The sequence below is a fragment of the Molothrus aeneus genome, chromosome 18, assembly GCF_037042795.1.
Source record: "Molothrus aeneus isolate 106 chromosome 18, BPBGC_Maene_1.0, whole genome shotgun sequence".
In the NCBI taxonomy this organism is placed as follows: domain Eukaryota; kingdom Metazoa; phylum Chordata; class Aves; order Passeriformes; family Icteridae; genus Molothrus; species Molothrus aeneus.
In genome coordinates, this window is record NC_089663.1 from 11,281,251 (window position 1) to 11,309,228 (window position 27,978).

At 45.6% G+C, this 27,978-nt stretch overlaps 1 protein-coding gene across 6 annotated transcripts in view; it reads left to right on the top strand.

Moving 5' to 3' along the window:
• The window catches only part of KDM2B (lysine demethylase 2B), a 105,595-nt gene that overhangs the window by 19,047 nt on the left and 58,570 nt on the right, over positions 1 to 27,978 (top strand). For 3 of the 6 annotated variants that reach the window (XM_066562313.1, XM_066562314.1, XM_066562315.1), the window contains exons 5-9: positions 5,814 to 5,992; positions 7,780 to 7,886; positions 16,398 to 16,491; positions 17,343 to 17,496; positions 25,990 to 26,105. In XM_066562313.1, the coding sequence (XP_066418410.1) occupies positions 5,814 to 5,992; positions 7,780 to 7,886; positions 16,398 to 16,491; positions 17,343 to 17,496; positions 25,990 to 26,105 (650 nt within the window). Of the gene's footprint in view, positions 1 to 5,813; positions 5,993 to 7,779; positions 7,887 to 12,930; positions 13,011 to 15,409; positions 15,427 to 15,622; positions 15,637 to 16,397; positions 16,492 to 17,342; positions 17,497 to 25,989; positions 26,106 to 27,978 lie in introns of those variants that run through there. The other 3 variants (XM_066562317.1, XM_066562316.1, XM_066562318.1) reach the window with 3 other exon arrangements.

Here is a 27,978-nt window from a genome sequence, read left to right on the forward strand (position 1 = left end):
TTTTTCTTGGACCTTGTATTATTTTTCTTTCTATAATTGTTATTTTTGTGGTCTGTGTTTTCAGCCACCTGGAGTATGCTTATACTTCAGGTTAATGCATTGGGATATAAAAAATTATATAAAAAAGTGAAATACTTCTTTGTATAAGGAATTATATATATATTAAAAATACAATATATGATATATGATATATGATATATGATATATATCATATATATCATATATATCAATATATTATACATATTATAATTATATGAAAAAGTAAAATGCTTCTTTGTATAAGGATTTTTTTCCATGAGCTTTTCACTGTCTGAAGCTTCTAAGAATCACTAAAAATGATGGTTTGGGTATGTGTAAGGATACTAATGAATTCCATACAATGCCACTAAAACACATGATCTGCCTGAGCCCCTTTCTCCAGCCCAGTCCTGCAGCATTAAGGCTGCAGGGGTTGCCCAGGCTGTCCCTGCACACATTTTGCTGTGTGCACACAGCTCCTCCTGCAATTCGGCATTTGATACCAAACGATGAAGCTGAAGGGGCCAGAGGGGAAGGTTTGTGTTTTACTCCACGGCAGTTTTACCCCTCGGTGAGGAGGGGATGCTGTGACCCCGCTGGGAGGGCTCCTGCTGCACGGCCAGACTGGCCCTGGGGACAGACAGACAGACAGACAGACGCGGCCGAGGGGACAGGGAAGGCAGAGCTGGGCACAGGGGACGCCCCCATTGCAGCACAGGGCACAGGGATGCCCCCATTGCAGCACAGGGCACAGGGGGTGCCCCCATTGCAGCACAGGGCACAGGGGGTGCCCCCATTGCAGCACAGGGCACAGGGATGCCCCCATTGCAGCACAGTGGGTGCCCCCATTGCAGCATAGGGTACAGGGGGTGCCCCCATTGCAGCACAGGGCACAGGGGATGCCCCCATTGCAGCACAGGGCACAGGGGGTGCCCCCATTGCAGCACAGGGCACAGGGGGTGTCCCCATTGCAGCACAAGGGGTGTCCCCATTGCAGCACAGGGGATGCCCCCATTGCAGCACAGGGCACAGGGGGTGCCCCCATTGCAGCACAGGGCACAGGGGGTGTCCCCATTGCAGCACAGGGCACAGGGGGTGCCCCCATTGCAGCACAGGGGGTGTCCCCATTGCAGCACAGGGCACAGGGGGTGCCCCCATTGCAGCACAGGGCACAGGGATGCTCCTATTGCAGCACAGGGCACAGGGGGTGCCCCCATGCAGCACAGGGCACAGGGATGCTCCTATTGCAGCACAGGGCACAGGGGATGCCCCCATTGCAGCACAGGGGATGCCCCCATTGCAGCACAGGGCACAGGGATGCCCCCATTGCAGCACAGGGCACAGGGATGCTCCTATTGCAGCACAGGGCACAGGGGGTGTCCCCATTGCAGCACAGGGCACAGGGAGTGCCCCCATTGCAGCACAGGGCACAGGGGGTGCCCCCATTGCAGCACAGCGGGTGCCCCCATTGCAGCACAGGGCACAGGGATGCCCCCATTGCAGCACAGGGCACAGGGATGTCCTGCTGTTCCCGGGGGCCGGCGGTGCTGGGGAAGGCGCTGGGCGAGGAGCTGTGGGGAGAGCTGTGAGCGATGGCCGGGCTCGCTTCCCTTTGTTCTTCTGTGCCCTCTGGTGGCACTGAGAGCGATGGGATCGGGACGCGCCTCTTAATTTGCTCCTACCCTGGCTCTGAAATGCAGGGAATGTCGGGAACAGCTCCACTTGAGTAAGGAGTTTCTGCTCGGGTTCACATCCCTCCCCGTTAGCAGGGGATATCATAATGGTCTCCCGTGGGCAGCAGAAGAATACGTGCTCCCAGCTCCGGGAGCTCCGGGGGGATTAACTGGGATGCAAGTCAAAGCCTCAGTCTTTAGGTACAATTAACCCGCTAGCGAGGCTGGCAGATTTCCTGAGGCTCTGCCAAAAATGCTGCTTTACAAACCAAGGATTTTTTCCTCATAAGAAGCATAAAGATTAGGCAGGAGCAGCGGGCCGGTCCCTCGGCGTTGGAGGTTGGTTTCTGGTTGTCAACACTGTATTGTACCTTCAGCACAGATCTCAATTCAGCCACAGAGGGTTAAAATAATTCCCCAAGGTAGCTTTATCCTCTTAATGGACAGGCTTGATAATCATTCTTACAGAAAGGACATTTCCTCTTTCCTCTGCTGTGGGGGAGTTGCACCTTTTCCTGCTGGTGCTGTGCTGGAGAAGAGACCACAGCCTAGAAAACTCTGGTGTCGTTTGCAGCTCTGATTCACACCTCCTGTGCATTTCTCATACTGTGCTGTGTGGTGCATGTTTGCATTGCTTCCACTGCTCCAAATATCCGTGCTAAATCCACATCATGGAAAAGGATGGGCCATGCTGAAGGCTGGAGTCTGGCAGCTTGGATAACCTGAAGCTCAGGCAGGGGAAGGCAGTGCTTCACTTGTTAAAAATAAAAAATGGCAGTTGCTGGACAACAGAGGATATGATTTTAGTCCCAGCATTTCCCATTCCCTGCTCCCTCTCTGAAAAATCGTTAAAATATTTTATACGTGAAGGGAAGTGTGGGTGCAAACTCTGCAGGGGAGATCAACAAGAGCTTTGCTGAATGACTTCAGAGCTGGAGCCCATCATTCCATCATCCCAGAAGTGTCTGGGGTGGGCTTGGTGAGCTGTGATTTGGGAAATCATTTGCTGGTGCAGGGAAGATGCCTGTGCAGCCTTCATTCCTGGAGGGCAGTTCTCTCTCTGACAAGGGGACAAGGTTTGCTTCCCTGCTGCTCTTGTTTTACCAAGAAATCCAGAAGATGCACCCTGTGCCAAACCAACTTGTCCAGGGTGGGCAGTGGGAGGCAGGGACCCTGCACAAGTTGTTTTTCCTCCAAATGTTCATTTCTATGTGAAAAAAAATATTATATTACAACATATAGAAATGCTGTACAATTCAATCTATGAGAATCTTTACAGTGTCTTGGTCCTTAGGCCTCTAAATAAAGAGAACTGATATTATATATGCTATTGTCACCTTAATTCTAATGGGGAATTTACCAATACATGAGCTGGAGTAACTTGATATGTTTTTAAGGTTTTAAGCAAAGCATAGTTCTCCTGTAACTCATACTGATGGATTTTTTTTTTAAACTTACATCCCTGCAATTGATTCTTCTGTCTCCTTCTTGCTGTTGTCTGTTCCTCTTGTCAGAGATGGCACTAGCTTGTTTCTTAGTTACTGTCTTTGTCATCCTTTGGGGATTCACTTGTGCTCCATGAGCAAGCAGCAGGAGAGGAAGATGTTTCTTTAGGCTGTAAAATCCCCCAGCAGCACCACTCTGCCTCTGAGTCACATCTGCTGCCAGAGAGGAAGCAGTGCCTCCTCATCCCACATTCCCCAGTCCAGAGCTCCACTGGAAAAGCATCCAGGGAAGTCAAGGGTGAAGTGGTGCACAGCTTCCCCTGTCAGCAGGGAGAGACCCTGCCAGGCTCCAGGGGTTTGTTAATCCATATCCAGGGGTGATGAGCTGAAGTGAGGGACAGGGGGAAAGACGGTGAGAGGCTGCCAGGGTCACTGAGGTCCTGCTGGGACCTGCTGGGCTGCCCCAGGCTTGATTGAGGGGGTCCCTTCTTTGAGAACACAGTGAGTGTGATCAGGGGATGCCTAGGAATTGGTTAACAGAAATGGATCGTGGTAAAATGTGTGGAGCTGCTCAGAAATCCAGCCTGACCTGAGATCTCTCAGCCTGCCATCACTTTTTAGGCCTCTGTGTGCTTCTTTGCCTTGCTCTTTACCCTCCTAGGTGATATTTTTTCACCTTGTACTAGGAACAGGAGACAGAAGAAAGAGGTGAATTTTTTCGGGACAGAAGAGATAAAGCTGGCAGTGAGCCAGAGCTGCTGTGCAGTGGGCAGTGAACACCAGCATGTGAACCTGTAATTATACATCTCAAATTCTGTGAGCAGTACTCCAAGAATCATTATATATAGGCTTGTTTGACAGTACTGTGGCTTAAGAGAAAAACATCCCCTCGAATTACTCTTTAATTTGGAAGTCAAGAGATTATCAATTCAAATCTTAAGCTCTTCTGCCTGTAATTGATAATCGTGTTCATTTAACAAACCTGCTATTGAACTGCTCCTCATACTCTTAATTCATCAGGTAACTGCTGATTTTTCTTTTGGAAAGGAAAATTGAGAGGCTCTACGAGGTTGCTTCCAGCAAAGCTGAGATCAGACCTAGACTAAAATATGGCAGATCCCGGGCTCAGCCACGCAGCCCTTCAAATGCAATCTTTCAGGATCTGTGTCCTCTGCCCCTCTGGGCTGGAGCCACTGCTTTGATCCCAGGCCCTGGAAGCAGAGATCAGTTCCTTGCTGGCTTTCATTAGGGGCCTGTTTAACAGGACTCCACCCCAAGCTGCTAACCTGTGGAACTGAAAAAAGACCATTCCCCTAGTTAAAAAAAAACAACCAAAACCAACAACAAAACCCTCCAACCCATAACTAGATTTAATGTATGCAAATGCCAAATTTAAGGACTCTTGTGCTTTTTCACACATAACTAAACTCTCCCCATCCTGCCTCAAGGTGGCAACACTTCAGACAGTCCCAAGTCCAGTCTGAGGATGGGCTCCTGTTCCTTGGCCTTGGAATGAGGACTTTGACTGACAGGCTGGTGGAACTATTCCAGATTAACACTATATAAATTTTTCTTTTTGATTTCAAAGCTTTACGATCTTGAGTTCCTTTGCAGAGTCATTATCACATCTGTCACTGTCATTGCTATCAGGGGCTAAGGATGTTTGTAATGGAGAGCAGCAATCCAAGCTATTACTCTTGCTGAAATACTGCTCCCAAGCACATGATAGACCAGGTGCTGTAATTATTAATAATTCCCTCTGATGGTGCATCGCAGCCCTACATTTTGTATTAATGCAATTTATTTTGAGTTATTTCTTTGGCGATGAAAATTGTTTTGGAGAGATTTTTTGGAAGCATTGCGAGTTTGTTTGCTGGAATCCTCTCCTGGAAATGAGGCATGTCTCTCATGGGCTCCTGTTCACTCACACACAAATGAACTGCTAATTAGGATGATGAAATTGCTGGGAGAGGTGAAACCTTCCAGTTGGCCGAAGAGAAGATTGTGGATTAATCTGTGTAAAGCTGAAGGCTCGACTAAAACTGCTGCTCAACATTCTGGTGCTAATGAGACTTGTATGTCTGCCACTCGAGGAGCTGAAAGTAAGGCTTGTGGTTTTTGTTGAGAGAGCCAAAGTGGGGGCTCACTCCTCTGTGGCATTTAGTGCTTTCATCCACTGGAACTGGGAATGTTCAGCAGTTTACAGTATCCAGTGATGCAAGGCAGTTTTTGCTCTTTGTGGATAGTTTTTGTACATGAGTAAAAGCATCTTGAGAGACATATGGATGTTTAGAAAATTGCAGTATGATTTGGAGAGCAATTTGTCTTGCCTGCCCCCTGCTACCATATTGTATTACTTCTTCATAGTTTTTAATGTACTTCTGCTCACATCAATTCGCATAAAGGAGGAAACTGCTCTCTCCATCTCTGTGAAGAACCAGGTGACCTGTTCACTGTCACATTGGGCAAAAAGTCGAGCTCCAAGTTAGTTCCTTGCTCACTGTTTGAGCTTCTTAGGAGCCATGGAAGGGCTGGTACTGGTCTCATCCTCTTTTCCTGCAGTTTCCCTGCAGTCACTGAGAACTGATATATATATAGATATATAAAATAACATACACACATGTATGATACATAAATGAAGGCAAGGCAGCTGTTCTGAGGTGCTGCTGTGTTGCAGGAAGCCGCCGGATCGTGGATGTGATGGATGTGAACACGCAGAGGGGAGTGGAGATGAGCATGTCTCAGTTTGTCAGGTACTACGAGACCCCAGAGGCCCAACGGGAGAAGCTCTACAACGTCATCAGCCTGGAGTTCAGCCACACCAAACTGGAGAACATCGTCAAGCGCCCCAACGTGGTAAGGGAGCCCCTGGTGCTGGGCTTTATTGCAGCTTCTTCCCAGAAATAAATCGGGGAATTTAAACAAGGTGAGGGGAAGTGCCCGGAACTCCTGCTCGTTTAGTGTCAGGATCTCATTTTTAGCCAAGTAGAAAGTTGGTCTCCTTGACAGTGGAACTTAATTTACAGGAATTAGGTACCTGATGAGCTGTTAATCATGCAATTTGCACTGATACACAGTTCCTCTCAAGGTATTTATGGGAAACTTCATCCAAAATTAAATATTATCTAGTATTTTTCCTCCTCTAAAGAAGCTTAAACTATCAGGAAGCTTGAACTCATCATATATGAACACTCCTTTCACCCAAAAGAAATGTTCAGGGGGATGTGAAGCAAAAAAAGTTGGGAACACTATTGGTAAATGTAGAAATGTTTACATAATTAAATCAGCATAATCACTGCTATGTCAGAATTAGCAGTAGTGGGAGGGGGTAGATTTGTACAGACTTTCTAAAGGTAGAGGGCTCTTGTGATTTTATTCCCGATGGAGTCACTGGCATGAAACTGTGACCTTCTTAGTAAAGATGATTTCATTTATCTCTGAAATGTAGCCATGTGTGCTGTGCTAGCATGTAGCTGGGGGTAAAACTACAGCTCTATGATGTTTTGTTTTCAGACACTTCTTACCTGATTTCTAAGTCCTTTTCTAGTTACAGCAGCAGTTTTTTCTGCTGGGGACATCTCTTACCCAAGCCAGTAGAAACACCACACTTCTGCCTGAACAGGTCACAAATAGATGGCAGCTTTAATTGCTGATTTGTAGAAGTAATTCTTAACTAGACTCCTTTGTTCTTTTACACACAGATCACAAATTTGAATATTAAACACTTATTTAGAAGTTCATTCAGATTTTTGCTGTCATTCAGACACTTAGCGGGCAATTTGAAGGTGCTCTGGGGAATTTCTTGTGTTCAATTGATCCCGGTTTTCCCAAACACATTGTGCTCAGCGAGCTTTTAAAACATCTGTGCAAATTTCCTGGGTGCTTAGAAATGAAATACGCAGTTAGGTACCTGTTATCACGTGTAAATGGTTATTTCATAGCTGTTTTTAATAGCCTGAGTGCACAGTTGTTTGTAAAACCAGAAATATTTAGATCTCACTGAAAGAGAGATTTGCATTCCCATGGGAGCAGAAGAGAGGGTGTTGTGGAAGTCCAGTACCTAAAGTCAGCTCCCATATATTTGTATGAGATATTCCCTTGAATGCTGCAGAGTTTTGAGTCCAGAATAGGGCAGAAATACCTGGTTTAGGTTCCCTGCTGTGTAAACTCTGGGTTGCAATATCAGAATGTGGGAATTATTTCAGAATCAGGGCAGTAAGAAGTTTGGTTTTCACATACAGTTGTGATATTGATGGAATCAGTCCTATTTCCTCCTTGAAATGGAAGATATTAGCATCATATAATCCCTTTAATGTTTGCTTTTCAATGTTCATAAATGCAATTTCTAGGCTGTTGGCTACAAAAATGCCACAGACAGTACAAGAGAAGGGGCTCACATGAGACAGAATTTGCAATCAGATAAACTGACTGTAAAACTCTCCTCCCCCTGTGTTTTAAAAAGGGGTTGAATTGTGGTGATAAAATGCTGCACCTTAACAAGTTGAGTGCACAGGACTTTTGCTGAACAGCAAGGTTCTCCCTGTCTGTGAGCATCTGCTGCTGTCACTGGGGAAGTGTCAGCCAACAAGAATATGTCCTACCATGTGTTCAGGAGCTAACAGTTGACTTTGGTGGCCTTTCAGGTGGACTTAGTCGACTGGGTGGACAATATGTGGCCACAGCACTTGAAGGAGAGACAGACGGATGCTACCAATGCAATTTCAGAGATGAAATACCCCAAAGTGAAAAAGTAAGTCTTTAAAAAGTTCTGCTCTTGACTGCCTTAGATCATGTTAACTTTGCTGAATACAGTCTTTAATCAAGCCTCTTTGAAAAGTGCATTTTAATTTTTCAGTTTTGAGCAACTCTTTTTTGAAAATGACAGACTGACCTTAAGTAGTAAATTCTCTGAAAGTGCTGCCCAAGGAAATCACATCACACAGATATGTCACACAGATATGTCACACAGTATAGTCAGAGTCCTGCTGGAGGCTGGGCTCACACCCTGCCCAGGTTCTCAACTGCTAATGACAGGCATTATTAGCTGAGAAATGTTTTGTGAAATGACCTTGAAGTCCATTTTTAATGGGTGTGTGTGACTTCCTAGAAACTCTGTCACGGCCATTCCTGCCAGTTTGCCTTTCCATTCACTTTTTCAAGAGCAAGGTCAAAGACTGGACTGACTGTCCAGGCTCAGGACCTGCTCAGGGCAGGTGTGAGACTGAACACAAGAGCAGTTTGTCCTGGTTCCATCTCAGCTCTGTTTTGGGCAAGCATAGGTTCACCTGGCTTTTTCTTCTGCTTTAATATCTTCCTTGAAACTTTTTATGTGGTGATTGGAAAAAGGAACTATTTGGGGGCCTCAAAATGTGCGCTGCAAGTTTCATGGGAATGAGTACAGCTGAGATAGGGGTTCCTTTAATGATGTAATGACCTGTATGGCTGATGAACACCAGGTAATCCTGGAAGCCCTTCACTGCTGTTTCTGTTTTATTGGCCAGACTGAATGCTGGCAGCATCCCAGGTTCTGCTGTTGAACCGACCTCTGGTGTTCTGCAAATCACTCAGAACTCCTTCCAAACTGTAAAACAGATTGGTACCAACAGATACAAAGGAGTGTGCAGTCAGGAAGTAATGTGTAGCATTTACTCTTGTTCTGTAAAAATAAACATTTTGGAAGGTAAAGGTCTCCATAAAAGAAGAGACTCTGTGACAGGCATTGGGGATTATGCTCAGCACCACTGATTTCAGTGGAAGTTAAAGATGTTCCTACATTTTGAAAAGATCAAACTGCTCATTAGGGTAACTGGGTGTGGATTGGAGTCTCCATGCATTTGGAAATGTCCTAAGTGACTTGCCTGAGGTCACACAATAAACCAGCAGCAGAGCAGCGCTTGCTTCTCAAGAGGTTAGTCAGCTAAATAACATTATTTATAATTTGCCAGAGCTAAGAAACTGAATCATGATTCAGGCCCAAGGATTCCTGGATAGTTCAAGGTAAGAAGTAAAGGAAACTATTCCTCTCCTAGAGCAGGCACACTCCAGATGCTGAAAAAGATGTAGCAAGTAAACAGAGCAATGGTTTGAAGGATAAGGTAGCTACATGACTAACAGAATTTAGCAGAAAAAGCAGAGTATATGCTTGCAGTTCACTACTTGCATCATGAATGCCAGATGGTAGGTTTCAAAGGGATTTAGAGACGTACCAAATCAACAGATTTTGACATGGAGTTTTCTCATTTGTGGAGCGTGGCCTGGTAGGAAGGCAGGAGATGCCTGATGCCGTGGAGGTTGCTGTCACTGGCAAAGGGAAGGTGGAGGTTGACAGCTTGATAAACTAGTAGATGTGATAGGTACAGGGAAGCTAAACACTGAAAGACTGTGAACGCTTGAAATGTGACAATAGAGTTTGATGTTGGAAAAAGGAGTTATCAGGCATGAGTGTTAAAGGCGAGGGTGATGCAGCTGGAGCGATGAGGATGTTGCTGCTGAGTGTCATCTCACAGAAAGACTAGAGAAGGATGATTTACAGCACTGTTGGCACAAACTCCTCATCAGTCTGAAGAAGCCACAAAGACAAAACCAGTTACAAACAGTGACAGTCTGTGAGCACAAGAGAAGCTGTACCAGATCAGGACGAAGATCTGTAGCTCTCAGTAACCTGTCTGCTGTTGAGTGCTGCCATTGATGCCCTGGCAGGAGTGTAAGAATGGTGTGAGTGTAAAATGATGCCGCTCCTAAAAATTACCTTCTGAACTTTGACTGTCTGCAGTTCAGGCAGGGGCTGTCCTGAGGCAGAAGTGGTTTCTGTGCACTCAGTGACTCTCAAAGAGATTGCTCTTCCATGAGTATGTCTGGTTTAAAGATGAACTCCTCAAGAGATTGGCTTTCTCCATCTTTGGGAATTCAACTTGATCCTTTCCTGTAGAGACACTGGTCCCAGCTACTGCTGTGAGTATCCAGAGGATTTGAGCCCTTACTAAGGAAATCATGTTCGGTTGTGGAGTCACTTGCTTCACACTGCCCATTCTTTGATGTGAATCATCTATATTCATATGCTTTATTAATGACTGTTGCTCAGAAATGGGATCGATTCATTCCTTTCTCGTTCTCAGCATTCCCATAATGCTGAGAGTTTGCAGTATGCCATCCCCACCATTAACGTGTTCCCTACAAACAAAAAGCACTCCAGCGAGAGCGCTGCAGTTTCGCAGACACAGATGGCATTACCAGACACAAATGTCTGTCTTGGCTCCTGCACGTCGAGTTCCGTGCTGGGAGTGAAGTTAGAGAACGCTCCATCTGCTGCTTCGGGTAGCAGAGCACCCTGCCCTGCGCCTGGACTTGCACCATTCACTTCTTCCAAAATTCTGGGTAATGAAGTGATGTTTCTGCCGGTAGGTAAATGGCTGCTTACCTCACAGGAGCCTTACAGGACTGAATGAAATGGGGCAATAGTTTATGTCCCCTCTTTCACGTCCCAAGGTGCAAGTTTCTGAGAAAAGTTCCTGCAGACATGGGATTCTGGATGAGAGTGGGAAGATGCTGTGTAACCAAGAGCCAGCAGAAAAAGGCAATGATATTTTAACATCAGCTTTTAGAGGCAGAAGCTTGTTATATCACCAACACAATTTTCAGGTAGCTCAAAACAAGCTGAGATTTGTTTTTCTGTTTAAATTCATCCAGAACTGAAGCAATCTGGATACAGATGAGTCAACCAAAAAAAAAAAAAGTACTAATTTGATTTTTCATTTATCAAAAGAGAGAGCCCTGCTGAAATTATTATCCTCTTTATTAGGCTTTGTGTTTGTAGCCTTGCAAGATTATTTGCAATGCAGTGGCAGTGAATAGCTACAGTTCAGGACATGAAACAGCACCAGGAATTTCTAAGAACTTGGTAATATTTGTGCTGTGGAAGAAATGAAAGCTTTGGTCACTGCAACATCCTTTTTACCTTCAAAATTTTTTCTATTACTTTAAATATCTAAGCACTGTTGTAACAGGTCTCTATAATGATGCTGGCCGTCAGTTAAGGATGGGGTATGTTGTGTGAAACATCTACCTGTTCGCAAAGGAATGCTGCTCTGTTAGCATGTCCTAGCCCCATTCTCCCTCTCCCAGGCTGTTGTTCAGCCATCCGTTCCTTTCTATTCATTCCTTTACTAAGTAGGGATGGATTTAAACAGATGCTAAAATGCTCTGCTGAGCTGTGGTCTAATTAGAAGCTGAGGGTGCCTCTGGAGACAGGGAATCGAGGGAGCTTGCAGGTCCCACAAGGCAACCTGGCACTGGTTTATACATGCAAGAGACTTGTCTGCACTTTGTGTGCCATTTGTAGATTGCTTTTGATACAAAACCTCTATAAATAGAATTCAGCAAAAAAATTTACACCAATAAGTGCGTGTTCGTTAAGACTTTCCAAGCTAGCAAAGTAAATAAAATGTGATATCTTCAGATCAGTGCATGTGTCTCAAATCCTCCTTCAGGTAGAACTTGGAGGAGCAGCATCACACATGTAACTCAAATAACCACCAGTGTTTACAACAGTTTGTGGTGGCCCTGGAGCTGAACAGCCTTGTCACAGGATGAAGAAATGAGTTGTGTTCTCACAGACACCAAAGTGCTGTTCCAGGGGCAGACAGGCCTGGCTCGCAGGCTTGTTGGCTTGGTTCAGTTCACTGTGGTGGGGAAAAAAAAAAATCCGAGCCCACCCCTCATACCCTTGGTGTTCCACCGGGGCTGGGACCGGGCAAGGGTGCGACGAGGGAAGTGTTGTCGCTTGCTTTGGTGCCAGTGCGGTCTGAGAATGTGATTTGCAGGCACTTCACAAACTCTCCGGTGCATGGCAGAAAACTGGCTTCTGTTATCTCGGCTGTTGTTTGTGTGTGTGACTGACTCGGACCGTAACCCCCTCGGGGCAGGAGCCGGGCCTTTCGTGTGCGTTTGAAGTGCGCGGGGTGTGGTGAGCACGGTGTGTGACGAGTTGGTTCGTTCCCCCGGGCTGGGAGCGCTCGGTACCGCTCCCCAGGACGGGCACGGGGCGAAGGTTGGTCCCAGCAGGGCACGGGCACCGGGCCCGCTCCGGCCGGTTCCGAGCGGCCTTCCACGGGCAGGGCTGCTCCGGTATTGGGGTTCTGCGGTTCTCAGCCGGGGTTCGCATCCCTAACGGGGGAGCGGGGTCATCCTTGAGGGAAGCCGGGTTCTTCCCCGTAGGAGCAGCCAGGGCTCACCCCTAGGGAAGCCGAGGCCCTCCGTGAGGAGATGCTGGGGCTCATCCCTCATCCCCGCGGGGCAGCCGGGCCCTCCCCCAGCGGCGGGGCCGGTCGCTGCCCGGTGAGGCGAGGGTGGGGGCGGCAGCCGGGCGGGTGCCTGCCGGGTGACAATGGTTTCTTTTGTCTTGCGGCGCAATTCGTGGCTTCCAGTTGCAGGGCCCCAGTGTGGGAGCGCTGTCGGTGCGGGCCGAGGCGCCCCGAGGTAGCCTTTGTTCCCCGCTCGCAGGCCCGGCAGAAGGGCCCCCGCGGTGCCGGGATGCTGCCGGGGGCCGCTCGCCCCCGACACCCGGAGCGCCGCTCCCGCCCGGGGATGGGGAGCCAGGCCCGCGCCTTTCCCCGCGCTGGCACTTGCAGTTGGCTCATGGGTCTGTGGTATTCGGTTTCAGGCTCGGGGATTTCAACCAGCCGGCGCTGCTCCTGGGAGGAAGGAAGAGTGAGCTATACTTTTCTCATTGGCCCGAACAAAAAACAGAAGCCTCTGCTGGGGTTTGGGAGTGGTTTATGGGCTGAGCTCAGTGGCAGGGGAGCCCTCGCAATGCCAGAGGGAATAGAGCCGTATGGTGCGCGGTGCCTATTGCGGGGGAGAAGGAGCTGAGCTCAGGGTAACGCTGCTGCTGCCGCTGCCGCCTGTGCGTCCGCTCGCGTCTCGCCGGGCCCATGTGCATGAACGCTGCCGCTGCCTGCCCTGCCCGCCGCTGCCTTCGCATCCCGGCGCGGCTCTCGCTGTCTTTGTTTCTCTGTTTGCTTGCGGGTTTGTAGCGATGCGTGGCGAGTGCATTGTGGGTTTGCCTGGGAGTGTGGGCTCTGCGCTGGTTTATGGAGCGGTGTCTGTGTTGTTCCTGTGTTACCAGCTCGCTGTGTTTGCTTAGTGGTTTAGCTTCATTTGTATCATCTCCCTCTCTTTTTTTGGATCTCTGTGTTTGTTCTTCCTCGTGAGTTTGCAGGTTACTCCATATTTCTTCGCATCATTTCTCTAAGAAATTTCCCCAGATGTTTGTGGGGTTTTTCTGGTTGGTTTTTTTTTTTTTCTTTTTTTTGGGTGGGTGGGTGGGGGGGTGGGAGGGGGAAGTTCCCCTTTTTTCCACATCATAAATCCGTCCTCCAAAATAACAATACATTAACTGGACAAATTTCAGGCTTGTGGAGAACACAAACCAAACTCTTCAGTCGGGAAGGGAAGCTCCCCCCAAACGATTACAAGCAGCTGCGTGTTTTAAAACCCTGACTGAGGCTGTGCAGGGAGATAAAGTGGAGTGTACAGGGTTGGATGTGGTAGCAGTTGTGAAAATATTCAACTTGGGGCATCTTTTGGGTTGCTTGTGTTTTCAGGGTGTAACTCTGGTCAGGCTGTCTCCCCATGCCTGATGTGGGGTTGTGTTCTGGAGCCACTGTACCTGTCCTGGCCCAGAGCGCTGTGGCCACACCACACAGTGGCATGTATTTCCTAGATTTCTTTTAACGCGGATGCTGTGTTAGGGATTTTCCCCCCCTTTTCTCATTTATTTATTTTTTCCCACCGTTGTTACGGAAAACCCTGAAAAGTTGAGTGGTTCCCCAAATTAGCAGCTGTTGGTGATGAGAAGCCACCGGCTGGGGCTGGAGCCGAGCGGTGCCTGAGATTAGCAGTGGCATGGAGTGTGCTGGGACCATGTGACTGCGGTGTACATTGGAAGAGGAAGCTGTAGAGGTCAATGCAAAGGCATTGTGCCAGACTCTGGCAACCAGGGAGAGAGCTGGAGGGCGGAAGATCCTCCCGCAGGCTCCTGAGCCGGCCGGGAGCTGTTGGGCTTGGACAAAAGCAGGCCTGGGAGATTAACAGCATAAATTAAGGCATGGCTTGTTTGTGGATGGAAAGAAAAACACTTTATTTTTCCAAATGCTTTGCAGGTTTTTATTAATCGCCCTAAGTGACTCTTTCACTAAAATCACCTTTATTGGAGTGGAAATTGTGTTTAGAGGAGTTTCAAGAAAACAGAGGGGAAAATGAGGAAAAACAAGGAAAAGAAAGAGTTACGTGTTCACAGTTATACCTGCTTTGGTGTTTTCTCACAAAACTAAATTTTAAGCGCTTTGATTTGACAGGATTCAATCCTGTTATTACCTCTCTGAACATAAACAGTTTGCCTGCTTCAGGTTTGGATTATTGAATACAGAGGAACAGCTAAAACCAGCTAATGCCCAGGCCATGTTTGCTCTTCCAGAATATCTTAATTCAGGGGGTGATTGTTGATAGGTTGCACTGTCTAGAAATTTGTTGTTGTTAGTGTGATGTATTTTAATATCTGGCCTTCTGGAAACTGAAAATAATTGACTCCATAAGGATTTGAATTTTTTACTTTGAAACAACATGAACCTCTAACACTCAGCACTGCTTACAAGCTGAGAATTTCTATGCTGATTTTTTTTTCCTAATGAGCAATAATTATTCAATCTGTGACTTTTTGCAGTTTGGCTGGAAGAAAGGCAACTTCCTTTCTGGGCTTCTTTTATTGTTTTTAAATTCTATCTGACTTGTAATCAACAACATCTTGGTAGAGAAAACATAAAAGGAGAATTTTTTAAAAAAAGTGTTTGGGAGGGAAGGACTCATATTTTGAAATGGAGCATATTGAGAGTGTAGACAGCTTCTTGGCTAGCTGTGATTTTTGAAGCATCTGAAATACCCCAGGGGCAGCAAAAGCTTCTTCCTGCTTCTGAAGGATTAAAAAAAAAAAATTAAAAAAATTCCAGAGTGGGCAAGAGGAGAGACGTGTAATTGCACAAGGAGAGGTTTTAATTGTGAGATGAAGGCGCAGGACCTTTTTTGAAGCCCACAAATTGACTGTCTTCATGACAGCATTGCGTATCATTCTGTCAACTCCGGCTCGGGATGTGGTTGCTAGGCAGCGGCTCTTATGGACCCAGAGTGGCTGTGATTTGCCAGCCTTCTGCAGACACATGGTAAGGTCCTTCCCAGCCTATCATCTACAGGGACTTCTGCACGCCGGCTGCATACTGCTGAGCTTCTCCTACCTGAATGTGAGCAGAAAAAGACACACTTAAATCAAACCTTTTTTTTTTTTTTTTTAATCCTTTCGGTTTTTGTTTTGTTGTTTGTTTTTTTTTTTTTTTTAAACAAATCCCCTTCCGGTAGTGTTTCCATAACTCCCCTTAAAAACCAAACCAAACCAAACCAAAAAAAAAAAAAAAAAAAAAGCCATGAAACGGAGACCGGAACAAGGAAAAGAGGTTAGTGGGTTAAGTGGTGTGTGTTTCCTGCGTTTGCAAAGGTGCCTACAGTGAGGAGGGCGGCTGTGATTCGGCCATTAGTTACAGATGGTGGCTGCAGGCTGGAGATTCCTGCAGCCAGACCACAGCTCTTGTGTCTTTTCCAGCAATGCAGACTTTAAACTGCTCAAATCCTGTATCAAGACGGCGTAAAGAACAGTGGATTTGATAGTTAGTGTGGCTGCCAGCTGGGTCCTTTATGTATTTTGATGCAGAATGCCTAGAAATGTGAACAAAAAGGAGTTAGTTTGCCAAATGAGGTTTCTGTCCCCTAATCCTTGCAAAAATGGCATGAGTGGAAGTAGGTAAAGAACATTCAGGAGGATTTATAAGCAAATTGGATTTTTCAAAACTTTGCAGCAATTTGTGTACAACTTCTGCTGAAGGTTGTGTCTCTGGAGTGATGAAGGAGAGCATTAAACAGATCACCCCAGGGACTGGCAGTGCCATAGGAAATATTTCTGAACAGCCTAACTTTTAATGTTTTTCTATTCCCTAACTCTGGAAGCTTCAATTCCTCTTGTATGAACAGCAAACTCAGACATGGAGAGACGTGTTTTTCACCAGAAACCTCATTACCTTCATGAGACAAATTCCTGTACTGTAAATGCAGAAACTTAATTGGTGGAAGCAGCATTGCACAGGCAGTTAACCTCTGCAAATTAAGATGTGAAAAATACTGTTTCAGACTGATTCATTTTTGTCCTTCACTCTACTTGCAGGTACTGTTTGATGAGTGTGAAAGGATGCTTCACTGATTTTCATATTGATTTTGGTGGCACTTCAGTGTGGTATCACGTTTTCCGTGGGGGGAAGGTAGGTGAACCTTTTCTGATATTTGGTTTTATTTCTCTATGCCTCTTAGAGTGGAGGGGTTGCTTTCTTTTCTTTTTTTCCCCTTTCTTTTTCTCTTTTTTTTTTTTTCCTTGAGGGGATCAGCCAGTGATCAGACTGTTTCAGCAGCTTTGTTGATACACACAGAGTTTACTGAACTAGAAGGACACCAGTCACTGTTATGAAACAAACAAGTGATTTATTTGAAATACCAAATGTGTTATTTGCTGGTGCTGGTGCTTTTAGGCTCGCTGTTGCTGTGGTCCAGAAGCATCTTGCAGTGAGATGTGGCTGTGTGTACCCTTGTTGGGTCAGAGTGCCCTCACAAGTCTCTGTACCTAAAGCTTCTGTTCCTTTTAGAGATTCCATGTTTCTTTGGTGTGGACAGCACAATAAGCCAGAACTGAAACATTAAAGGACACAGAAGCCTTAAAATACACAGCATGTGGAGCTGTGTTGCCATCTTTCCTGGTTTAGGATGTTTTTGCCAGTTGTAGTGTGGCCAGTGTGTGGTGGGAGCTGAAGTCAGTCAGTGGTACAGCTCCTGTTCCTCTCTGTACCAACACTGCTCTGAGCTGCAGGTAAACCACAGGCAGCTTCTGAGTAAGATATTTCTGGAAGAGAGATGACAAGTGACAGTTACCCAGGCTCTTCCAGCACGTGGGCTAATTGCTGCTGCTGTCTGTGTGTGCCTCTGTGTACAGCACCTGGAAAACAAGTGTTTCATGCAGAAAGCAGCTCATTTGCCTAACACACTGTAGCCTTGGTGGAGTCTCTCAGCTGTTTCTTTTTGTTGACTGTTGGTAATAATTAAATCTTCATTTTGTTTTTAGATCTTCTGGCTGATTCCACCTACTCTGCAGAATCTAGAACTTTATGAAGAATGGGTTCTCTCAGGAAAGCAAAGTGATATCTTTCTGGGAGACAGGGTGGAACGATGCCAAAGAATTGAGCTGAAGCAAGGCTACACCTTCTTCATTCCTTCAGGTATCCCTGTTAACTAACCTGGAATGACTGGGATTGTGCTTTACTAACAGTTCTGTGGAAAACAATTCTTCACACCTAAACCCCATACTGACCTCTTTATTTGCTGTGGCAGAAGAAAGGCCAGGGACTAAATGTGCTTCATTTTCCAGAAATTAAGACTGATGGGAAATGTACTGTGAGGAGGTGTGTGCAGTGATCATGTGTGTGTACTGGGAGAAAGGAGAGAGGAGCTGGGCCTCTGGAGCTGTCAGCTCACCCCTTCTCACCAGAGCTGCACTGAGTGCTGCTGTTAGCTTTCTGGGAAAGACAGTTTTCTCTCTGTGATCTCTTCTGGCAGGTTTCACCTGCAGTTCAGTAACTTGCTTCTTTGCCTGTATCTGTAGCCAGAGGTGGGTCTTGGTGGAACTCAAGAGAGATGGGAGAGCAGGTGCTGTGCTCCCTCAGGTTGCTTCTTGGGGAAACAGTTTCATTGTTTTAACTGTTCAGATGGTGCTGAATCTGGACATCTTCCAGCAGCCCAGGCACCCTCAGTTTTACACTGCTGCCCACCTCAGTGGCTGTGTTGCATGGTCCAGGCTCATCTTGCAAAGCCACCAAATAGTTGTTGCTTTGAAGGCTGATGCTTCAGTCCTGTCTGCTCCTGCCTAAATTGGATTAAGGATGGTGGAATGTGTAACAGCCCTCATTTAAGATTATATCAGACTTTGCTTTCTGTGACTATTATGGGACTGTAAGTTTGTTTATAATAATTTAAGACATTGCCTCTGTCTGTTGGATCTTACCAGGGAAATAAATATAGGTAAACTTTCTACATGACAGAAAGGCAGGCTGGTAGTTTTTCAGCTCTGGAATGAATTACTCTGTGGAGATAGGATTATTATTTTTTAACCCTAGAAACAGAGAGAATGCAGGTCATGCAGAGACAGGGACAATGTTCTTCTCATCTGGGGAGTGGTGTTAGGATCAATTGAAGGCCACAAATGTGCACATTTGTAAGTATTTGGTAAGAATCAGACAGGCAAAATGACTTTGAGGGTGTAGGAGTTCATCTGTTAGAGGAATTAGATCTTGCCTTGAAACAGGTCAGAATGTGCTGTTACTGTTTGAACTGGGTGTTTGAGTGTGGCTGTGCTGTTTGCTTAGATCCCATTACTGCATCTTCTATTTATCTCCATCCTCCTGTGAAAAGCCTCCTACAAGTAAGACTTTCTGAGTGTCAGTTTAGTCATGATCAGCAGCTGGAACACTGCAGGTTGTGGGAGCTTGGACAGGACACAGCTGTAACATGGTGGCTGACACAAAGTGATTCCAAATGGGTTTTTGACTGTAGTTTCTGTTTTCTTAGGAAAGCCCCAAGTACAGAAATCCCAATACCTCAGACATTTTAGGCTCCATGCCAGATTTGAAAAGCATTTATGAATAATTTCTCTGTAAGCACCTCATAGATTCATGGATTTTTGCTCTGCTGTATGTTGTGTGGAAAACTTATTTGCAAATCTCTTATTTGTGTGAAAGGGCATTATTTCTGCCTTTGTTTTAAGAGTATGGAAATGCCTAATTAAAGGCTGTTCCAGGTCAGTGAATTGAGCACAGCTGTGTAAAACAGGTCAATTCCTGTGACCTCTTTGCTCTGGTTTGTGCACATATCATGTTAGTTAATGTTTGAAAGTGGTTTTTATGTGCTTTAGAAGTGTTCTTAGTGTTTAGATTCTGTTTATGGATGTCTGTAAAACCAGCGTGTCCGGTATTTTCAATTGAGCCTGATAAACCCTTGACCAGCCTCAACTCATCCATGAGGAAATGCCTTCTAATTACAGGTTTGCTCACAGAAAGTGTAGAGGAATTAGTGCTCAGCTGGGCTGTGAATGGGGAACATTTCAGTAAGGGACCTTTCCCATAAAATCTCCTGCTCTTCTGCTTTCAAGTAATTTCTGGGAGTAGTCCTAGAAATGCTGTTGTACCATAGCACTGTGAGGGTGAAGTAGGTAGAGAAGACTGTAAGAAGACAAGTGAGGGACTGAAATCACAGTGTGCTGGGAAATGGAAGGTTTGTCTGAGAATCTGGGATCAGCAGTAGATCCAGTAAATCCCCAAAAGTACAAACCACTTGGACAAGAATGGGGATCATTCTTAGGGAAGGCATAATTATAGTGCTCACCAGGGCCTCAGGGTATTTTCCTCTCCATCACTGCCATCATCCTTTCAGGATTAAGTTTAAACCAGTAGATTTCTGCTGTTGTTTGTAACCCTGCAGAGCACTGAGAGCACGACCCCAGCTGTGGTATCAAGGAGGAATTGAGCTCAGTATCATCAGCACAGTGAGTTCTTATGGGCCAAGGTGCATTTTCCAGCATTTTCTGCAGTGCTGATTTATTCAACATTCCTGTGATCATACTCCAGACAGGGTGACCTGCTGTCAACTAGATGATGTTCCTTTCTGGTTCCTCTTCAAACTTCTCATGTTGCTGCATGCAATTTCATAACAGTTGTGTTTCACCTGGGAGCTGGCAGTGTTCCACTGAGGAGTAAGCTGTTTGTTTTACTTTATTTTTCTTATGTTCTCTGTACTGCACTTCAGGGCCTTTGGCATGGAAACATGTTGTTAGAGTCTCTCTTAATTATTGTGGTTACCTGAGAGTGCTCCAGAGTTGTTGTCTCCAGTCAAATGCAGAAATAATGACCTTTCTCAGATGAATGTTTTTGGGAAGGAGAATGGACAGAAAGAGATGTTCTGTGTGGACTGCAGGCAGCTATTTGCAGGGATTCAGAGTGTTTCAGCTGCTGTCTCAGTGGTTATCAGTGGCATTTTGCCTATTAGGAGTGTGTGGTCCTAGGTCACCTCTGCTGTGCCAGTGAGAGTTTGATGGATTATTGTGTGATGGGGCCAGAAGGTGGCACAGAGCCCTTGCAGCAGGAGAATGACAGGCTATTAAATTCTGGCTGGTACATTTTTTGCAGGGTGTTGTGCTAGGGCTGCAGAGCTGCCTGGCTGGTTTTGGTTGCTGTTTAGCTTTTCCCATTCTGGGAGCTTCCACCTCAGGGACCACATGAAGAAGATTGTGAAGGGGATCAAAGGGGAGAGGCTTTTTGCTCTGAGTGTCTGCTTTCAGATGGAAGGTGACAACATGATGCTGGATTTTTGATTCTGTACCTAATACCAAGGTCTGCCTCATTCTTAAAAACAATTTAAGCTTGAGAGTTGCTGTATTACTTGTACTACTGGGACAGAATTAGTAAATACTTAACTTTAAAAATGTAAACATGGTATTTCCTTGATAGATTTGGTTGTGGGCACTGTTATGATGCAGTCATTCGTCTTTTGAGATTTGATTTGCTGGCAGTGCCCACTCTCAGGTTATCTCTTTAGTCACTTTTTATTTTTGAGACATATATATTTCATCTTTTCCACCCCAAGTTGCTGTAGAATTGCAGGAAAATGTGTGGCAACTTCTATATCACAAGGCAAAAATATCAGTTCAGTTACTAATGGAAACAGAAGCACCATGGTTTTGGCTTGGAGCTTGTAGGCTGTTTGCCCCATAGCTTTATAAGTTAATATTCTTTTTCATTATTCTCAGATGGATGATTGCATCCTTGAGTAGGAATTTGCAGCCCACTGAAATCTTCTAACAAGTTTGCAATGTTTAATAATACTTGTTTTATAAAATTCAAAAGATAATGAGATCATATCTTTCTTTTAACTGTTCAGAAAAAGTGTTTGTTACTGTTAATTTTACCTTCTTGATTTACTAGAGATGATAACATCTAAATATTCAAGTGTATCTTAGGAGTGGTGGAATAATTCATAACTGTAAATCAGCTGAGAGCATTTCTGAGTCTCCTGAAGAGAATTCCTGCTCAGTCTTGGCTTGGCTTCATACACTGGGATTGTTTTGGGAAGGAAAAAGCACTTATTGATCGCCAGGAGCTGAAATAAAAACCATCAACTTCAGAAAAACCTTAAGTGGATGGTCTTCTTATTGAGGCTTGACATGAGGGCTGTGAGCAGTGACTGCAGTGTCTGTGCTCCCAAATCCATTTATCCCACGTGGCTGAGCCTGTGCTGGGCAGGACTGGGCAGTGGCTGTGCAGGAGCTGCTTCCACCTCATGTCACTGGCACTGCTTGGGAAATAAACGGGTACCCACAGGCAAGAATGTTCCTGCTTCATGGCTGTCCTCAGAGCCACACAGTCAATGTTCTCCTCTCATCTGTAGGATTTAGTTGTAGCTTTAGGTAATGTTTACCAGGTGCTTTTGTTTGTGGCTTTCAGACAAAAATTAACGATTTCTCGTTCCACTGACTTACGACTTTTTCAGTCCTTATTCGAGTTGTTCTGATATTATTCCAGTGCTTTTTTTTAGCATTAAGGATAAAATGAAACTTTTGGCATTTTTCTCCGTTTTTGAGACAATTCCCAAGAGGTGAGGTGTTATCTCCTGGCTCACATGAAGCCATGAAGCACAGAGGGTTGTGCAGCAGTAGCAGGGTTTGTGTGAGCAGCACAGAGCAGTCACTGAGGAGAGAACTGATGAACTCACCCCAGAGGTGTCGGTACTGGGGGCTGTGTGGGAAGTTTGTGCTGTGAGAGCTGGCAGTCAGACACACAGGAGCAGACATGACAGGCTGTTCAGCACAGGTGACATGATCTGAAATGTCAACAGACCTGCAGTGCATCCAGCAAAACGTAACAGCACAGGTGAAGGTGAGGCAGGGGTGTGGTGGATGACATTAAAACAAATCCCTTGGCTGTCCTTTTGTCTTCACCACACGTGTAGCACCTCCTGCTCTGGAGGTTTGTCTTCCCCTTTAAAAACCGTGGTAATTGGGGAGCTGACAAGATGGGTGTTTTTGTTTGCAAATGGTCACAATGAACATTCATCCTCCTCCTTTATTTCTGAGTCGTGCTGTAGCTAAGCTGTGGGAATGGATTGAATGTGCCATCCAAGCTTCTCTTTCCTCAGAGCTCATTTCCACAATACATTACCCTGATGGAAACTGTTTCCTGTTTTCTGCTCATCTCTCTTTCCTCCTACTTCTACTTCTGTGGTGCTGACCTCCAGTTTTTCTCCATACACAGCCTGGTTAGTATTAGAACAAGAGATTTTCACGTTGGGTTTTTTTTCCTCTGTAACATCTGTGCCAGTCTTGCTGGGATTTTGTACCTTGTCAGTTTTCCCATCTTTTTTGTCTAACCTTGTCCTGTGTCCCTGGAATCCACCTCTTGGTGCTCGTGTCTCTGCAGTTCCAATTATGCACGTACGTTCCTCAGGCAAGTGGAAGCTATTTTGGGATGCAGTGTGACTGAAATGCTGCACAGCTGAGTGACCAAAATCTATTTTCTGTGCAGGTGACTTCTCTGACAGGGCTGTGTCCTGCAGAGGGGCTTAGCTGGATGCTGCCTGTGGGAGCACATGGACTGCAGGAAATCTGGGATTCCCCAGGACTGAGCTGTGTGAGGGGAGGGCACCCACAGGCATCATCTGTGCCTTTCTCAGAGCCATGCCTGGAAATCATCCCTGCCTTGGCAGGGGTAGGAACTTGACTTCCCAGGACTTTATATCATGACTTTGTTGCTTGGTCTCCCGTTTATTTTTCTTTTCCCAATCCTGATGGATTTTATTGCTGTGTTTTAAAGGTTTTTGCTACTGACAACTGTGTCATTAACAGCAATATTTTCAATCTTGTTATTAGAAATACTTGCTGCTTGAAGGACCTAGTGTTCAGTTAATTCAGCAGCTGGGAGATGAAGGTACTAATTGCTTGTTGTAAGATGTTTAGTCCTGGGTTATAAATGCAAGTAGGGAATTAAAGACCTTCTCCACAGAACCAGAGGTTGTTTCAGATACTTTACAGAAGATTTTCAGTTTGCACTGTACCAGCCCTGCAAGAATGGATGCTTGAAACGATATTTGTGTTCATTATTCTTTCTGTGCAGGGTTTGTCATGTCTGGAACACCATTTGTTAGAGCATTGCCTCAAGCCAGTGATAGATCCTTCCACATTTCTCCCAAAAATACTGGGACTACTACCAAGAAAGTCTAGCAGTTATTAACACAAAAACCCTTGGCATCTCATGGGGTAGAGAAGGCAAGGAAGGTGTGTTGAGAGACCCAAAGACCAGGAAACAATGAAACCAGCTGCACTCCAGTGTGAAATGTTCACTGAAGAAATGCAGTTTGTAGGAGAAGGCTACTGTGTGGTTTCAGTGGAAGCACCCACTCAAAGAACAACTGCATTGATGGGGTTTAATTTTGTTGATTATTAAATGAAGGGATATCTCCTTTTAACCTTTCAAATAGGAAAAGAATCAGCTCAGTTATTCCTATTAATCAAATTGTAAATATTTGATAGCAAATTGTATTTTGAATGATGTTGATAATGTCACTAAAATAACAGCTGCAGTAAGGTTGGACAGTGACACCTGTGCTGAGAGAACTGCTGTGGGAAGGGTGCTGAGGACTCCTCAGTGTTCTGCTGGTGACTGCCTGGCTCTGAGCTGTCTTCTGCCACCACTCACTTGTAGGACCATGAAAGTCATTTCACTTTTTCAAGTTTCAGTTTGTTTATCTCTAAACCTGACAATAAAGTGGATTGTCACGCAAACCAACCCTGTGTTTCAGCATCCAGCCAATGAGTTGGCTTTGGGGACCCAGATTTGCCTCAGCATTTGGATTCCACTCTTCCCCCCAACCACAGAAATCTCTGTTTACCCAGTGGAAGCAGTGCCCCCAATTTCCTTGACCTTGGATCTGTTTTCCTTCCCAAAGATGAGGATGAGGATCATGTATTTTTGTAGTAGTTTGCTCTTAGTACAGACTGAGGTATTTCATGTGAGGTGCTGAACTACTTCAGCTGTGAAGTATTTATAGTGCTGAGGTGTGTAGTTGCCACCCTACCCTTACATTAAAAAAAATCCTCTCTAGTTGATTGTTCTTGATTTGGAAGTAATACACAGGCTGGATCTCTGTAACTGAAATTATGCTAACCAGAGAAGGAAAGATGGAATAATTCTGAGAGCTGCCAGAGCCACGAGCCACCTGCTGGTTTTATATACATCACATTTAGTGTGTGGAGTCAGACCTGTGAGCTGACTGAAACCTGGAACAGGTTGCCCAGAGGGGCTGTGGAGTCTTCATCCCAGGAGATGCCATGGAGCCATCTGGACACAGTTCTGTGCAGCTGCCTCTAGATGGTCTTGGGGGTTGGACCTCCAGAGGTCCCCTCCAGCCTCTACCATTCTGTGACTCTGAAATTCAGAAAATGTATCCAGAGTGATAGGCTTGTGTTTCCAGGGAGAAAATTCCAGTGCTGATTTCTCTTCCTTCCTATCACTCTCCTACCAACCTGCCCTTAAATGAGAGCCCCAGTCCTGCCATCTGCTGTGGCTCAAGGACTTCCCAGACAGAGCTTTGCAGGCCTTTATGGTTGAAAAATTGTTGTGGAGGAGCACTTTTGTGGCTGCTGGCTGGAAAACCCTCTAGGCTGAATGGCATTTTCCTGCTTCCTCACTGATCTGGAAGTGAGGGAAAGCTGCCACAGCTTTAATGGAAAGTACTGCACAGTCAGGAGAAAATTGACTGCCCCCCATGTTGCTTTGCTGTCTGCTGGTTTATAAATTGTAATGCTTTTCATTAAAAAGAAGAGGGAAAAAAGTGTCAGGTCTCTGTGGGTCCCAGATCATTAGCAGGATCAATTCCTTTTTCACTGCAGAGATCAGAGGCTACAGTCTTGCATAGCCAGAGCTTCAGCTCCTGACAGACCAAGCAAACAATGCAGAGGCAGAGGAGCTGGTGTGTGGCTGGCTGAATTGCTGTGCCTGGATTTTCGTTGTGATAGAAGATTCTTTGGAGCCTGTGAAATTAATTCAGTGCCTTGTAGGATTGGGTCAGAACAGTCTCATCAGTTCCAGTACCAGAAATGTTAAATCCCTTCACTTGAGGCTTGCAGTGAAAACGATTTCTTGGTTACTTCAGGAAGTTGATTGTAGGTGATGAAACTTTCATCCCTGAAGGAGGACTGGTAATAATTTGAAATCTTTTACCTCTGAAGGTGTGTTGTGGTGCAGTGTGAAGGAAGTTTGGTGTGCCTCAGTCCAGTTCCACAGCCCTTGGCCCACCACCACTGCTGAGATGGTTTGCAGCCATGCTGGAGGTGCCAGTCTGAGAGCCAAGTGTATGGAACAGACTGAGTTTACTTCTTAGTCATGGACATGGTTGAGTCACAAACTTGCATGTGCTCAGTAAACACTGTAAGTGTTGGGGGAATAAATAGAACTGATTTACTGAGGGTTGTAAGACTGCACGTCACAAGGTGCCCTTCTGCTGTGACTAGTCCTGAAGTGTGGCTGTGAGCATCCCATTTAGCCTTTCACTGCTTTAACCTCTCATCCCCAGCACAGTGGGATTCAGAGGGTTGTTAAAATTTGATTTGAAATTGCTCTGTAATGCTACATAGCACGAGGCATTCTCAGTTCTCTGCTTTCCCTCTCTAGGGTGGATACACGCGGTTTATACTCCAGTAGATTCTCTGGTGTTTGGTGGAAATATCCTGCATAGCTTTAATGTTCCCATGCAGCTTCGCATCTATGAAATTGAGGACAGAACAAGGGTAAGGATTCTTGATTCTCTTTTTAACTGAGCAGTTCTTTGTGGCTGTGATCTGTCATAGTCTCTCCCTCGTATTCCCTTCTGACAAACAACAACTGACGGGATCTCCGTGTCAGAGTCGTTGAAACCAGAGGTAAACATGAAGTAATGAGACTTTCAAATGTTGGTTTTTTTTAGTGGGATTTACTCATGTGCTTCCCACAGATGTGTCCCTTCTGTGTCTTTTGTCTGCCTGTTAAACTTCCATAAAACACCTTCCCTTTTGCACAAAAACACATTGCACTTTACAGACCTTTGTACCAGTATTTCTGGTAACCCTCTGCTCGTCAGCTCTCTGTGCACACCTGGGGTGGATGATCCTGCAGAATTGATGGCACTGGGCTGGTTCTGCTGCCCACAGCTGGATTGACAAAGCTGTGCAGAAGTTGTGTATGAAATGACATCCTCTGTAATTGGCAGTCACTACTGTGGCTTGATACCATGCAAGATTTCTTGGAACAGAGAGGCTGGGCTGGGACATTGATCTGAACATTGTGATGTTCATCTGCCTGTAGCACCTACCCGAGGGAAAGGCTGGGGGAGTTACTGTGCCACCTCTTTGTTGGGGGTGACAGTTTTATCCTTGGTTAATGAACAGGGCACCTGCTCATCATATCCACTGAGTTTCAAAAAGCAGCAGGATCTGAAGGAAGTGACTCTGTTTTATTAGGCTGTTAAATAACCTGTGCAAGGCTGTTGTGGCATTCTGATATAAAAATGGACCAGAGGGATGTGCAATCCAGATGGGGACTGTTTGGGAGGCCTCACTCTGAGGCAGTGCTGATAAACCACTGACACAGGTGCCAGCTCTGCTGTTAATGGCAGGAAATTGCAATTCTTCTTCACTGAAAAGTCTAAAATAGTGTGTTGTGGGCATCAGTGCAGATCACTGTTGTTCACCCCTACAAGAGGGCACAAATCTTGCTCCAAGTTGGCTTTTACCCCAAATTGCTTTCTTTGCAGTGGAGTACATAGGCCTGGAGCAAATACAAATTGTTTTAAGTACATCTCTGCCTCAGTGGGAGTGAGGTGTCCTGCCCCCAGCCTCCCTGGCTTCCCAGCTGGTACAAGGCCTGGTGATCTTCACTCTAAAAAACACTGGTGGGAGCAGTGGGTTTCCTGGAGTGACTTTAATGAAGAGAAGCAGAAAAATGAATTCTTAGTGGAAGAGAGACGAAGAAAAAAATTGAAATTTAGGGGGAATTAGAACAGAGGAGTGTGGCAGAGAGCAGAAGTAGAGACCAGAGTGGATTCAGCCTGGCTTTGAACAGGTGAGAGTGTCAAGTGTCTTGAGAAAGCACAGAGGTACATGGACAGGAAAGTTTTGGTGACAGGAGCAGGAAGGGGCTCACCTGGCAGAGGCACAGGAAGGTTTCCACAGGGACTGTAAATAAGAGCCAGCAGTAGATGCTGGGAGTTCACTGCAGGTGTGGTGTTGCTGGGAAGGATGTTTGCACAGGCAGCTCACTTGGAGAACGGAGAAGGGGAGACTGGGAGGGAGGATCAATGCCAGAAATGAGTGATTTCCATTGAAGTCTGTGGGGAAGATGGGCAGGAAATGCTCTTTTTCCCTTAAGTTGTATAAAAATGGACATTTTGATCACACAGGACTTGAGCTACCCAAGATCACACAACTTGGGTTGTAGCTGCTCAGCTGTGCTTCAAGGCCCTTCTCCTTGGGAAGCTGGGTGCAGCTTTGATTTTCTAAGCTTTTTATGCCAGCTGGCAAAACTCCTTATAACAGCCAAATATTTTGGTAACTTCTATGAACTAACCAGCCAGTTACACTGAAATGCCTTTTAAAATTTACTGCCACACTGATCCTGTGAGGAGGC